This window comes from Tenrec ecaudatus, chromosome 15, assembly GCF_050624435.1.
Source record: "Tenrec ecaudatus isolate mTenEca1 chromosome 15, mTenEca1.hap1, whole genome shotgun sequence".
NCBI lineage: Eukaryota > Metazoa > Chordata > Mammalia > Afrosoricida > Tenrecidae > Tenrec > Tenrec ecaudatus.
This window is the reverse complement of record NC_134544.1, coordinates 66413596-66428762: the sequence shown is the minus strand read 5'-3', so window position 1 is coordinate 66428762 and position 15167 is coordinate 66413596. Positions and strand designations below refer to the sequence as shown.

At 40.0% G+C, this 15167-nt stretch overlaps 1 protein-coding gene across 2 annotated transcripts in view; it reads left to right on the top strand.

Annotated features, from left to right (window-relative positions):
- AFG3L2 (AFG3 like matrix AAA peptidase subunit 2) overlaps window positions 1-15167 on the top strand; it is a 73514-nt gene that overhangs the window by 18856 nt on the left and 39491 nt on the right. The window contains exon 7 of one of the 2 annotated variants that reach the window (XM_075532579.1): window positions 302-423. In XM_075532579.1, the coding sequence (XP_075388694.1) occupies window positions 302-423 (122 nt within the window). Of the gene's footprint in view, window positions 1-298; window positions 424-15167 lie in introns of both variants that reach the window. The other variant, XM_075532578.1, reaches the window with a different exon arrangement.

Here is a 15167-nt window from a genome sequence, read left to right as displayed (position 1 = left end):
GGGTAAACTTGACTTTCCTAAGACTGATGAATTTATAGGGACAGCACGTAGAGTAAGTGTTCTTTGAGGGTACAGTGGGCCGGGGCGGAGGGGAGGTTAAAAGGGATCCAATGTCAATGAGTCCCGAAGGAAAAGAATGTTCGGAAGCTGATTGTGGTAGCGATCAATAATACTGCTTGATGTGATTGAACTGTGAATGATACATGTATAAACTCCCGATTTCCAAAAGGAAACCGAACTGTTGGTAATTGAGCCTTTTGTGTTTTCACTCTTAGAATGTTGTTTTCTGTTTTTATAGCAGTATGTGTGGTTTAATATTGGTAGTGTGGATACCTTTGAGCGGAATCTGGAAACATTACAGCAAGAATTGGGCATTGAAGGGGAGAATCGCGTCCCTGTTGTCTACATTGCCGAAAGTGATGGGTAAGCAGTGGTTTTTTTGTCTTAAACAGCACTATATACGTTTTGAATTAGACTCTCATTCATTGCAGTAGTAACACAGAACTAACAGTATTAATAATTACAGGGTTTTTAAAAGAAAGTTAGTTGGAAGTTTTTAAGAACGCTAACCTGACAGCAAGGTGACATTCCAATGAATCCTGTTCATTTATTATCAGTATCTTCTCACTTCTTACCCAGTAAGAGACTTTGACTAAAAAAACCACATTAAATAATTATGCTTTTCCCTCTGCGCTCAGATATAATGATAATATATCACTTGGGTATTTAGTGTACATACATGGTGATTTTTTGTTACATTGTATTAGGGGCTCATACAACTCTTTATCACAATCTGTACATATAGATACATCACATCTGCACATTCTCTGCCCCAATCATTCTCAAATCATTTGCTCTCCACTTAAGACCTTTGCATCAGGTCCTCTTTTTTTTTCTCCCCTCCCTTCCCGCTCACCCCCCGCTCACCCCTCCCCCCTCCCTCATGAGCCCTTGATAATTTATAGATAGTTATTTTGTCATATCTTGCCCTATCTGGAGTCTCCCTTCACCCCCTTCTCTGCCGTCCATCTCCCAGGGAGGAGGTCATATGTGGATCCTTGTAATTGGTTCCCCCTTTCCAACCCACTCACCCTGCACGCTCCCAGCACCGCCCCTCACACCCCTGGTCCTGAAGGTATCATCCAAAATGGTGATTCTTGGAAGAGGAATTAAACGGTTGCCAGCATAAGTGGTTTTTTAAAAATCATTTCATTGGGGGCACATACAACTCTTATCACAATCCATACATCAATTGTATAAAGCACATTAGTACATTCATTGCCCTCATTTTTCTCAAAACATTTGTTCTCCACTTAAGCCCCTGGCATCAGCTCCTCATTCTCCCCCTCCCTCAAGAACCCTTGATAATTTATAAATTATTATTTTGTCATATCTTAACACTGTCCAACATCTCCCTTCACCCACTTTTCTGGGAGATTTTATGTAGATCCTTGTAATCGGTTCCCTCTCTTGACCCCACCCTCTCAGCATTGCCACCCTCACTCCTAGTCCTAAAGGGATCATCAGTCCTGGAGTCACTGTGTTTCCACTTGCTATCTGTACCAGTGCACATCCCCTGGTCTAGCCAGATTTGTAAGGTAGAATTTGGATCATGATAGTGGGTGGGGGAAGGAAGCATTCAAGAACTAGAGGAAAGTTGTATGTTTCATCGTTCTTACACTGCACCCTGACTGGGTCCTTTCCTCCCTGTGACCTTTTGTAAGGGGATATCCGATTTTTTGTTCTGATTGATGCCTGATACCTGATCCCTTTGACACCTTGTGATCGCACAGGCTGGTGTGCTTCCTCCATGTGGGCTTTGTTGCTTCTGAGCTAGATGGCCGCTTGTTTGCCTTCAAGAGCATATGTGGTTTGTTATTGTGTGTGTGTGTGTGTGTGTGTGTGTGTGTGTGTGTGTGTGTGTGTTGTTTGAAAAAAGTTTTATTAACATGTAATTCACATACCATACATTTTAATGGTTTAAGTATATTAAAAAGTATAACCAATGCCAAGATCAATTTTAGATCTTTTTCTTTATTCTTGTACTCATTATTAACTCTCCATTGCTCCCCCTTCCCATGCCCCTTCTCATAACTCTTAAGCTTTTAATCCAGGTACTGTCTCTGTAGATTTACCTATGCTGGATTTCCTATTAAGGAAAACATACAAACACTCCCCTACCCTGCCAACCAATAATTACAAAATAAACACAGAAAGACCTCAACCTGAAAGCAAGCACAAAATAATAAAATCTAGAACAAACTTTAGATGAGTCAAATGGGAGAACAAATGATAAGGTGTTAAATTTTAACCTAACTACATCAACCTCTGACCAGTTTGCAGTGTCCTCTGTCTGACAGTGAGGTTGCTCATATCCCTGGTCAGTGGTCAGAGGAGTTTCTCCAGAGGTTTTATCCTCATGAGAATGCTGTCAGTGAATTTGGGGCTTTCACTGTCATTCACGGCTTTCTGTAAACAGGTCTCCAGTTTTGGAATTTATTGTGTACAGTCCTTGGATCACACAAGATTGTCTACTTCTTCTGTGTGGTCTTACTGGCTGCTTGTTTTAAAACAAGCCTTTAAGACCCCAAACTGTTCTTTCTGAAAGCTGGGCAAGTAAGAACTCACTGTTTTTAGATTAGGGCTTCTGATTATGTGAGACCTCAAAATCCATTCATATATTAATACTTTAGATCCATTCAGATATTTATACTTTATATTCCTGGTCCACTTTAAGTATATCAATCCTGGTTAATATTATAAATCATCCCCATGTGGTAATTCTATTGATAGTTTCATGGGATAGAATTTAAAATACTGCATAGAAAAGGTATACAGCTGATTTTTAGACTGAAATGCATGGATTATTGACTTTTTCAGATTTAAAACTCAAATGACTGGACACCATTACAAATAATGAGTGTTGGGGCTGGAGCAAACCTTTCAATAGCATTTATTAATGTAGACCTGTGCCTGTCGGCCTAACACATCATCATAAAACAAAGAGGGTATGAAGATAAGCAAATACATGGTAGTCTTAGGTTGCCATTTATTGGGCACCCTCAAAACAAAAGATTTGAACCACAGTCTAATGACTTCCAACTCCATAGCTTGCTTTCTTTTCACACTAGGACATTTCAGCCTTAAAGTCCAAGGGAGTATGTCAGTTCTGTTAACCTGCTACAAATGTGTTTAAGGTGTTTGCTTAGTGGGACTTCCAAATCAAATCCTTTCTGGTGTGGTCAATAAAAATTATTGTTCACTTTAAAAGAAATAAGTCCTGGTTGTCTATAGCACAGTCTTGGTCGCCCAGGACTGGATAGAAACTCAGTCAAAATACCTAATTAAGATGACCCCTTCAGGACCATAGGTGAGAATGGTGATACCTGGAGGGTGGAGGGAAGGTGGGGTAGATAGGGGGAACCGATTACAAGGATCTACATATAACCGCCTCCCTGGGAGATGGGCAACAGAAAAGTGGGTGAAGGGAGACGTCGGCAGAAAAATTATTATATATATATATATATTATATATATATGACATATTATCCCTTGGGTAGGAGAGGTATCTTTGTGAATACTACTATTTTTATCTCCAGTGGTGGGTTGGTTTACCTACCTACAGAGGTAAAATCACTTCCTCTGAGACAGATCACCGTTCTACCCTATACCTCTGAAATAGAATTTCCATTAAAGTTCACTGAATACCCTTGTATTTGTTGATTTGGGGTGTCAATAGAGCAATGCTATATGGCAAGAAGTGATTCGTTTTCTTCTTCCCTTTCTTCCCCCACCTATGAAATTGATCCCAGCTGAGGTGAGGCCCCTCTGACAAAGTAGCTGTTAAACTATACCAGTTATGTACAATGATGGGGGAATAGAGCTATGCACATGTATTTATTTATAAAGTATTACCCTAGCAGATGGACATTGGCCTTCCATTCAGTTACTCCCTCAATGCAAGAACGATTTGTTCTACTAACACGGCATTCTGTGATGTTCACCTTCCCTCACATGATCGCTGAGGACAAATGAGTGCATAAGCAAATGTGGTGAAGAAAGCTGATGGTGCCCAGCTATCAATAGATACAGTGTCTGGGGCCTTAAAGGCTTGAAGATAAACAAGCAGCCATTAACAGAGAAGCAACAGAGCCCACATGGAAGAAGCATGCACACCAGCCTACGTGATCGCAAGGTGTCCAAGGGATCAGGTATCAGGCTTCAAAAACCCAAAACAAAACAAACAAGAAGCATATCAATGGGAATGAGGGGAAAGCAGAGTGGAGAACCAAAGCCCATCAGTAGTCAATTGGACATCCCCTCACAGAAGGGTCACAAGGAAATGAAGAGCCAGTCAGGGTGCAGTATAGCATTAATGAAAACACAATCTTCCTCTAGTTCTTTAATGCTTCCTCGCCACACCCTCCCCCCCTACGCCCCCACTTTCATGACCCCAATTCTGTCTTACCAATGGTATAGATAAGAGCTTGAAACACAGTGAATCCAAAACAGATAAAGCCCTCAGGACCAATAAGGGGGAGCAGCGATACTAGGAGGGTTAGAGTGGGGTGGAGAGGAACCAAGGGGAAAGAGAGCAGGATGGGTGAAATGGGATGCCAGTCAGTGTAAAACTTGAGGGGCGGGGAATTTATAGATTGTTAGGGCCTTGGGGTGGGAAGGAGGGTAGGGGATGGAGGGGAAAAAAGAGCTGATGCCAGGAGCTCAAGTAGAAAATGTTTTGAAAAAGATGATGACAACATATGTAAAGATGTGTTTGACAAAATGGATATATGTATGGATTGTGATAAGAGCTGTAAGAGTTCCCAGTTTTAAAAGAAGTACCAATTATGAAGTGATACATGGGTCATGGCAGGAACCCTGGTGATGTAGTGATTACAAGCAGGGATGCTAACTGCAAGGTCAGCAGTTTAACCACCAACTACTTTGAGGAAGAGACAAACTTTGTACTGCTGTAAAAAGTTACAGTCTTATAAACCTACAGGAGCGATCTACCCTGTCCAAAATTTCTGAATCAACTGAGTATCAATGGGTTTGGTTTTGGTTTTATGGGTCATGAGCATTAAGCAGGCACACAACTTCATTGCTTAAGAAACTGGACTAGAAGATTACATGACCTGAGATCAGATGCCTGTCATTATCTTGATGTTTATCCCTTTGTTAGTGGTCTCATGTAATAGCTGCCCTTTTGTGTTTGCCTAATTTTTCTCAGCTTAATGGTTTCCAGGCCCATCTAGATCATGAAGTTCTTCATGGTCTCATGACATTTGTGTATGTGTGTGTACCAAAATTTCTGTATCCATTCCTCTTTTGATGGGTTTTGTGCTATTTATAGCTCCTTAATTGTGTGAACTATGCTGCAGTAAACCTGAGAGAGCATCCATTAATGTGTTTTTTATTTCCTTGGACTCTCTACCCAGCAGAGGTATTGCTTTGTTGTATAGAATTTCTATTCCCAGTTTTAGATAGACTTCATATTTCTTTCCACAATGTTTTCGCATATCTAAAAGCACACTAGAAGTATTTGTGTTCCTGTGTCTCCGTACCCTATCTATCATTTGATGTTTTTGTATTTTTGTATTGTATAAGGTGACAACTCATAGTTGTTTTGATTTACAACTCCTGGATGGCTAGGGATCGTGAGTATTTTTCATGTGTTGTTAGCTATTTGAATGTCATAATTAGTGAAATGTTTGCTCGTGTGTTTTATTGTTTTAATCTTATTGAGGTGTTGCAGATAGTGTTGTTAGGTGCCGGCAAGTCAGTTCTAACTCTTAACAACCCTACGCACAGTAGAATGAAGCTGCTCAGTCCTGCACCATCCTCAAAATTGGTCCTATGCTTGAGCCCATCTTTGCAGCCCTTTGTCAAGCCCTATCTCATTGAGGGCCTTCATCTCTACCGTGGCCCCTCTAGGCTACCAAACATGGTGTCCTTTTTCAGAGACTGGTGCCTCTTGAAGTATGTAAGATGAAGCCTTGCCATCCTTGCTTTTAAGGAGCCCTCTGGCCTTCATCCAAAACACATGGGGTTGTCCTTTTAGCAGTCTATGGTACTTGCAACATTCTTTAGCACCGCAGTTCAAATGCATCGATTCTTCTTCGGACTTCCTTATTCAATGGCCAACTTTCACAAGCATATGAGGCAATGAAAAGTACCATGGCTTGGGTCAGGTGCACCTTAGTCCTCAAAGTAACATCCTTGCTATCAGTACTCTAAAGATGTGTTGTGCAGCAGATTTACCTTATGCAGTGTGTCGTTGGAGTTTGACTACTGCTTCTATGAGCATTGATTGTGGATCCAAGCAAGATGAAATCTTTTAACACCTTCAAACTTTTCTCCATTTATCATGTTGTTACTTCTTGGTCCAGTTGTGGAGATTTGGGTCTTTTTATATATTATATTTAATCCATATGGAAGGTTGCAATTCTTGATCTTCATGAGCAAGTGCTTCAAGTCCTAACTTTCAGCAACTAAGGTTTCATCATCTACATAGCTCAGGATGTTAATAAGCCTTCCTCTAATCCTGATGTCACGTTCTTCTCATATACTCCATCTTTCTGATGACTCGATCAGCATATAGATTGAACAGTTGTGGTGAGAGGATATACATGATGCACCCTTTTCCAGATTTTAAACCATGCAATATTCCCTTCTTTTCACACAACTGCCTCGTGATCCGTATACTAATTGTGCATAAGCAAAATGAAGTTTCCTAGAATTCCCATTCTTTTTAAGATTATCCATAGTTTGGTATGGTCCACACAGTCCAATGCCTTTGCATAATCAATAAAATACAAGTAAACATCTTTCTGGTATTCTGTGCTTTGAGCCACGATTCATCTGAAATCAACCATGATGTCCCATGTTGCGTGTTCTCCTGAACCTCTGGCAGTTCCCTGTCAATATACTGCTTCAATTGTTGGATGATCTTCAGCAAAATTTTTCTTGGCATGTGATATCATTGATATTGTTGTATAATTTGAGCAGAATGTAGATTTTAAAATCTAGTCCCTTATCTTTTGTCTTATTGATAAAGATTTCTTTCCCAACTAGTGGACTTTCTTTTTACTCTCTTGATGAAGTCTTTTCGTGCATATGAGTAGCTTATTTCAGCCTTTGTATGTACTTCTTTCTTATATTTTGTAGTTTGGGTATCCCCTGAAAGAGGGCCTTTAAAGTTTGTTCACTTTTCTTACTGATGATCTTTATGACACTGGGATTTACATTTGGATTTGTGATTCATCTTGTGTTTATTTTTGTACATGGTGCAAGGTGTGGGTCCTGTTCTGTAACTGGAGGTCCAATTTTTCCAGCACCATTTATTGAAGAAGCTGTCTTTTTCTAATTAGCAAAATTACAGTTATAAAATAGCAACGAGAATGTTATGGTTGGCGGGAGGCGGGGGGGCCGCCGGGGTCACCACAACATGAACTGCATTAGAAAGGTTGAGAACCACTGCTTTAGAAAATAAAGTTGGGATTTGGGTCAGAATTGTTTTGCATATTGGAGAATGGGAGGTAGGATTGACATTTTTACAATTTTGTCTTCCTATCCATGAACATGGAATGTTTTTACATGTGTATAGGTCTTTTATGTTTTGGGAGTGCTTTTTTTGTAGTAGTAATAGTATGTAGTTTTCTTTGTACAGGTCTGCTGTTTCTTTGGTTAGGTTTATTCTAAGCATTTCATCTTTTGTGTGGTTATTGTAAATGGTACAGTTTTCTTGATGTCTTTTTTCAGATCTCTCTTTGCTGGTATATCAGAATCCAATTAATGTCTGCTTGTTAATCTTGTGTCCTGCTGCTTTACTAAATGCCTTAATTTTTTCCAACAATCTTTTTGTGGAGTGTTTGGGATTTTCTACATATAAAATTATGCCATCTGCAAATCGTGAGAGTTTCCCTCTTTTGCCCAATTGTATTCCCTTGATTTCCTTTTGTTGTCTACTGATTCTGGCTAAGCTTTGATTAGTAGTGATAAGGTATTTCTTGTCTGGTTCCTGTTCTCAGGGGAAATGCTTTAGTTGATCTATGTTGAATGTGATGTTGACTCTTGGATATATAGCCTTTATTGTGTTGAAGAATTTCCTTTCTATTTCTATTTTATTGAGTGCTTGTACCAGGAATTAGTGCTTGATTTTGCCAAATAGCTTTTCTTTGTCTATTAATGTGATCATGCGATTCTTATTTTTTGCCTCGATTATGTGGTTGACTTTTTAATGTTGAACCAGCCATGCATTCCTACTGGGGAACCTACTTAATAATAATGGATAGACTTTTTGATATATTGCTGGATTCTGTTGGCCAGAATTTAGATGTCGTTTTCTGCCCTTTGGGGGTTTTGCCCAGGGTTTTTTGCGGGGGAAGAGGGGGGTTAGTGCCAGGGTTATTACGCTCAATTCACAGAGTGAGTTTGCCGTCTCTTTCTATATTCTGGAATCGTCTTTGTAGAATTGGTCAGAGCTCTTCTCTGAATACTTGGTAGAATTCCCCCATGAAACCATTTGGTCCTGAGTTTTTGGTTAACAACCTTTTATATTTTTCCATTTATTATTGATCTATTGAGGTTTTGTACCTCAGTCTATGTTAATTTGGGTAGATGTTGTATTTCTAGATACTTCTCCATATATTCAAGGTTATCAAACTTATTGGAGTACAAGTCTTTTATAGCAATGTGTTATTCTGTTTATGTCATTTGAATATGTTATTCTTCCCTTTTCCTTTGTTAAGTTTGCCGGTGGTTTGTCGGTTTTTGTTAATCCTTTCAAAGATCAACTTGTTTTGATTTTTTAAATTGTTTTTCTGTTTCATTTTTTATTTTGTTTTACCTGTAATTTGGAGGAGTTATGTTGTTTCACTTTTTCTAGTTATTAAAGGTTTTGTTAAGGTGCTGGTTTTGGATCTCTCCTTTTTTCATGTTTGTTAATTGTTATAAATTACTCTTGTTGTGTCCCAAAGGTTTTGGCATGTGGTGCTATTGTTCACATTTGTTTTAAGGAGTTTCTTTCTTAATTTCATCCCTTAATTAGTGTATTTTCCAGTCTTTTTTTTAGTCATTTTTAAGTATTGTGTTGTTCAGTATATATGTGCATGGCTTTATGTTCTTTCTGTTGTTCATTTCTAGTTTTATTGCATTGTGGTTTGAGAAAATACATGGTAGGATCTACCTACTGTGTTGTTCAGTAGAGTGCTTTGTATATGTCTAGGAAATCAAACTGGTTGATTGTATTGTTTCTTTCCTGATGATATGCCTTTCCTTGCAGTCTAGTATTATTACTGGCCTGTCTATTTTTTCTCTTCAACTCTAAGGATTTGAATGATATATTTTGATGGTCTTTCATTTAGGTCATGTATATTTACTATGCTTATGTCTTCTTGTTCACTTGGTCCTTTAATCATTATGAAGTATCCATTTTAGTCTCATTATGCTATTTTATTTGAAGTCAATTTCATGAGAGATTAAATTATCACTCCTGATTTTTGATGTTTACAATTGGCTTGGTAAATTTTTCTCCATTCTCTGATTTTTAGGCTGTTTTGGCATAATGCTTATGTGTTGGGCTGTTAACCATAAAGTCAGTAGTTCAAATCCACCAGTTACTCTGTAAGAGAAAGGGGAATCTTTATTTTCTCATAAACAGTTAGTTTCAGTAACCCACAGATGCAGTTGTACACTGTCCTGTGAGGGTCACGAGTCAGAATTAACTTGATTGCAGTGAGTTTCGTTGGATTTTTTTTTTAATGTTTGAGGTTAAGGTGTGTTCCTTGTAGGCGGCATGTAGATGGGGTTTGTTTTCTAATCTAGTCTGCTACTCTGCCTCTTGGTTGGTGCATTTAATTCACTGACATTCATTTTCATTCATTATTGATATATGTTGCTCTTATTTTGCTGTGTTTCCTTTTTTCTTTTTGGTGGTTTCATGGATTTGCTGTTATATCCTGTAATACTGTATTATTTGGTGATGGTATTTTCATTGTATTGGTTTCTGGTTGTTAGTGTCTTGTATGTTATTCTCAGGTTCTCGGCTATTGTTGATTCTTTGTCCATAGTCATTTCATTAGTATTTTTTCCTTTTGCTAGTCTTGTTTTCACAAATTCTTTTATTTTTTCCTTGTCTAGAAATATCTTTATTTCTCTCTCGCATTTGAAAGTTAATTTTGCTGGATATAGAATTCTTAGGTGGCAGTTATTTTCTTTCAAATTTTATATATGCCATTCCACTGTTTTTGTTCTTGTACAGTTCTTTCTGAAAAAAATCCAAGTTTCTCCTTACTCCTTTGTCGGAATAGTTATTTTATCTGTTGTGATGTTGGGGAAATTTTCTTCCATGATTTTTTTTAACAATTTATTAGGGGCTCATACAATTCTTATCACAGTCCATACATATACATACATCAATTGTATAAAGCACATCTGTACATTCTTTGCCCTAATCATTTTTTTCTCCTCTTTTCTTTTTTTACATTTTATTAGGGACTCATACAACTCTTATCACAATCAATACATATACATACATCAATTGTATAAAGCACATCCATACATTCCCTGCCCCAATCATTCTCAAAGCATTTGCTCTCCACTTAAGCCCTTTGCATCACGTCCTCTTTTTTTTTTTTCCTCTCTCCCCTCTCCCCCCTCCTTCATGTGCCCTTGGTAATTTATACATTGTTATTTTGTCATATCTTGCCCTATCCGGAGTCTCCCCTCCCCCCCTTCTCTGCTGTCCCTCTCCTAGGGAAGAGGTCACATGTGGATCCTTGTAATCAGTTCCCCCTTTCCAACCCACTCACCCTCCACTCTCCCAGCATCGCCCCTCACACCCTTGGTCCTGAAGGTATCATCCACCCTGGATTCCCTGTGTCTCCAGCCCTCATATGTACCAGTGTACAGCCTCTGTCCTATCCAGCCCTGCAAGGTAGAATTCGGATCATGGTACTTGGGGGGAGGAAGCATCCAGGATCTGGGGGAAAGCTGTGTTCTTCATCGGTACTACCTCGCACTCTAATTAACCCATCTCCTCTCCTAAACCCCTCTATGAGGGGATCTCCATTGGCCGACACTTGGGCCTTGGGTCTCCACTCTGCACTCCCCCCTTCATTTAATATGGTATATATATATACATATATGTATACATATACACATACATACACACACATATATCTTTTTTTTTTTTCCATGATGCCTATGCCTGGTCCCTTGGCACCTCGTGATCGCACTGGCCGGTGTGCTTCTTCCATGTGGGCTTTTTTGCTTCTGAGCTAGCTGGCTGCTTGTTCATCTTCAAGCCTTTAAGACCCCAGACACTATCTCTTTTGATAGCTGGGCACGATCAGCTTTCTTCACCACATTTGCTTATGCACCCATTTGTCTTCAGCGATCCTATCTTGGAGGTGTGCAGCCAATGATATGATGATTTTTTTTTTTCTTTGATGCCTGGTAACTGATCCCTTCGAAACCACTCGATCACACAGGCTGGTGTGTACTTCCATATGGACTTTGTTGCTTCTGAGCTAGATGGCCGCTTGTTTATCTTCAAGCCTTTAAGACCCCAGGCACTATCTCTTTTGATAGCCGGGCACCATCAGCTTTCTTCACCACATTTACTTGTTCACCCACTTTGGCTCCAGCAGTTGTGTCGGGAGAGTGAGCATCATAGAGTTCCAATTTAATAGAAGAAAGTATTCATGCTTTGAGGGAGTGTTTGAGTAGAGGCCCAAGGTCCTTCCGCCACCTTAATACTTAACCTATAAATATAGACACATAGATCTCTTTCCCCATCCTCCTATATATATTTGCATGTACATGTCTTTGTCTAGACCTCCATAAATGCCCTTTGACCCTTGCTCTTTCCTCCATCTCCCTTGACTTTCCTCCTGCCCTACTACCATGCTTCATCGCCACCTGGGCTAGAGTATACCTCTTTTCTAAGCAACCTTACCCTTGATCATTCCCACCAGGCCTGCCACTCCCCCCTCTCTACCATTTGGGGTCCCATGTTTTTCCCTTGTCCCTGTGTTTGTTAACACCACTTCCTTACACCCCCCCCCCCTAACCCACCACCCCAAGTCCCCCCGGAGCTGTCAGTCCCGTTTTTTTTCCTCCAGGTAGTTCATCCAGCCTGTCCTATTCAGACAGACCTGTGGAGACACTAACATGCACGAAAACAAGACAGAGGAAAACAAAGCAACAGTATACAACCAGACAACAAAACAACAAAAACAAACCACTGACAAAGAACAGAACAATACAGTTCACAAGAAAAAAGCTTGTAGTTAGTTCAGGGATCGTTTGCTGGCCCTTAGGAGCATTTTCCAGTCCAGTCTGTTGGGGCACTACGCCCTGGCCCCAAAGTCCACTTTCAGCATTCCCTGGGGACCTTGCCACTCCATTCCCTTGCTGTTCCGCTGCACTCCCCCAGTGCTTTGCCTCAGTGTGGTGGGATCAGCTCAGGTGCAATTCCCACACTGTGTCTCCGGTGCTGTCCCCTGTATCGCCCTTAGTCACTGATTGGCATAATTTCTCATAATGGGGCCAGCCATGTTGTTCTCTCTGTGGACTGGCTGCTCTACTCAGGAACATCATCCTCATGGCCTGGTGGGCCAGGCTTTGCTCCACTCTCTCCTCCTGCCCCTTCATCTGCTCCCGTGTGCTCTGATCAGATATGTTCATCTCCCGGAGCTGCAGAGTCAATGTCCTTTGGAACAAAATCTTTTCGGGGGAGGGGCAGGACTTCCATGATTTTTTATGCTATCTCTCTGTAGATCTTTGGTTCTTTTTACTGTGGAGAACGATAAAATGTAGGTTATTTCTTTTGATAGTGTCCCACATCATTCTTAGGATTTCTGCAGATTCTTTTGCCTTTTTTTGTTGATTCTTTCTCTCATCCATTGTAGTTAGAGTAATTGTCCTCCTGCTACTCAGTGGCTGAGTTTTCTTTTCTTCTAACTCAGGTCTTTTGCCAAGTTGAATAATTCTATTACTTTATTGTTTCTTTTCTAGAAGCAGAACATTGTCAGAAATCAGTTAATTTCAGTGGGTAAATCTAATGAACAAGTCTTTTTAAAGTGTTGAAAATCAAGAAGTTTACTTTGTTAACTAAGGTATGCCTGGCTCAACCCATGGTATTTTCAATCGCCTATTATGCATGTGAAAGTTGAGCATTGAATAAGGAAGACTGACAAAGAATCACAAAGAGTATTGAGTTCCCATGGACTGCCAATGAACAGTGAATCTGTCTTGAAAGAAGTACAGCCATAATGCTCTTTAGAGGGAAAAATGTCAAGACTTTGTTGTCCGTTCTTTGGACACATTGTCAGGAGAGACCAGTTCCTGTAGAACAGTGGTTCTCAACCTTCCTAATGCCATGACCCTTTAATACATCATGTTGTGGTGACCCCCAACCATAAAATTATTTTTGTTCCTATTTCATACTAATTTTGCTACTGTTATGAATTGTAATGTAAATATCTGATCTGTGGGGTGTATTTTCAGTGTTAACAAATTGAGCATAATTAAAGCATAGTGATTAGTCACCAAAATAATATGTAATTATTATTGTGAAATATTTATTTCTAATTACAAATAAAATTTTGTCTTGAAGCATGGTATAATATAACAACAGTAAGCTATATTGTTAATATAACAGTCTTAATACAACAACAGTAAACTACATTTCTACATTTTGTGACAGTATGTGTAAAAAGCCATCATCAGTGTGACAGTTGAGATCGCTTCTTTCTTACCACATCCAAAATACTCGGGGCAGTCTTTGCAAGAGCACAACGAAGATCATCTCCCACAAGTCTACTTCTGTATTTAGACTTGATAACCAACAAGATGGAAAACCCTGTTTCACAAAGCTATGTTGTTGGAAATGGAAGAAGAAGGTGCAACACAGTCTCAGACAGAACAGGATATCACTGCAAACACTTGATCCAGAATTTTGTAACTGGCATTGTAGAGACATTAGTTGTCGCTGCATTGCTGTTAATAAGTTCAATGAACTCCTCTTGTGCTGTCTCAGGAACATCTTCAACTTTGACTGTGAATGGGCTTCTGGCAAGTGCAAATGGAGTGTCAGGTAGATTTGGAAAGTGTGAAATTTCATCTGCAAGCATGTGCAAGGTTTCTTTCAGAGAAATTATCATCATAATCCTTTGTCTGGTTCAATATCATGTTCCTCAAAGAAAGCAGATAGGTAGGCAACATGTAAATTTTATTTTCACCAGTGGAGAGGGCTGAGGGGCTGGCCCCAAACCCAATTATGTGGACCCCTGCCCCTGTAGAGGAGAACACTGAAGCTGCAGCTCAAGGAGAGGGACATGTCTGATCAGAGAACATGGGAACAAGTGAAGAGGAAGGAAGAGAGAGTGGAGCACATCTTGGCCCACCAAGCCTTGATGATGATATTCCCGCTCAGAGCAGCCAATCCACAGAGAAGACAATATGGCCGGCCCCACTATGAGACACGACATCCCTCACTGACCCATAGCCCCACAGGAGACAACACTGGAGAAACAGTGTGGGAATTGCGCCCCATCTGGTTCCACCACATTGAGGCAAAACACTAAGGAAGTGCAACAGAACAGCAAGGGGAAAAGAGTAAGGAAATCCCCAGGTAATACTAAAAATAGACTTTGTGTCCAAGGCGTGGCACCCTATCTGACTCAACTGGAGAACACGCCTAAAGGCCAATAAACAGTCCTTGAACTAACTACAGGCTTTTCTTTCTTTTTTTTTTTTTACATTGGCTTTTTGTTATTTTGTTTTCTTTTGTTGCTTGGTTTTGCTCTGTCTTATATTTGTGCATCTTATTATCTCCCCAGGTTTGTCTGAATAAGATAGGCTGGATGAACAATGTGGAGGAGAAAACAATGGTACCACACTTCTGAGGGGACATGGGAAAGGTGGAGGTGGGGGGAAAGAAGTTGTGTTAACAAACCCAGGGACAAGGGAACAACAAATGATCCAAATTGGTGGTGAGGAACGTGTAGGAGGCTTGGTAGGGCTTGATCAAGGGTAATGTAACCTTGAGGAATTACTGAAACCCAAGTGAAGGCTGAACATGATAGTCGGACAAGGGGAAAGTAAAAGGATATAGAGGAAAGAACTAGGAAGCAACGGGCATTTATAGAGGTCTAAATACAG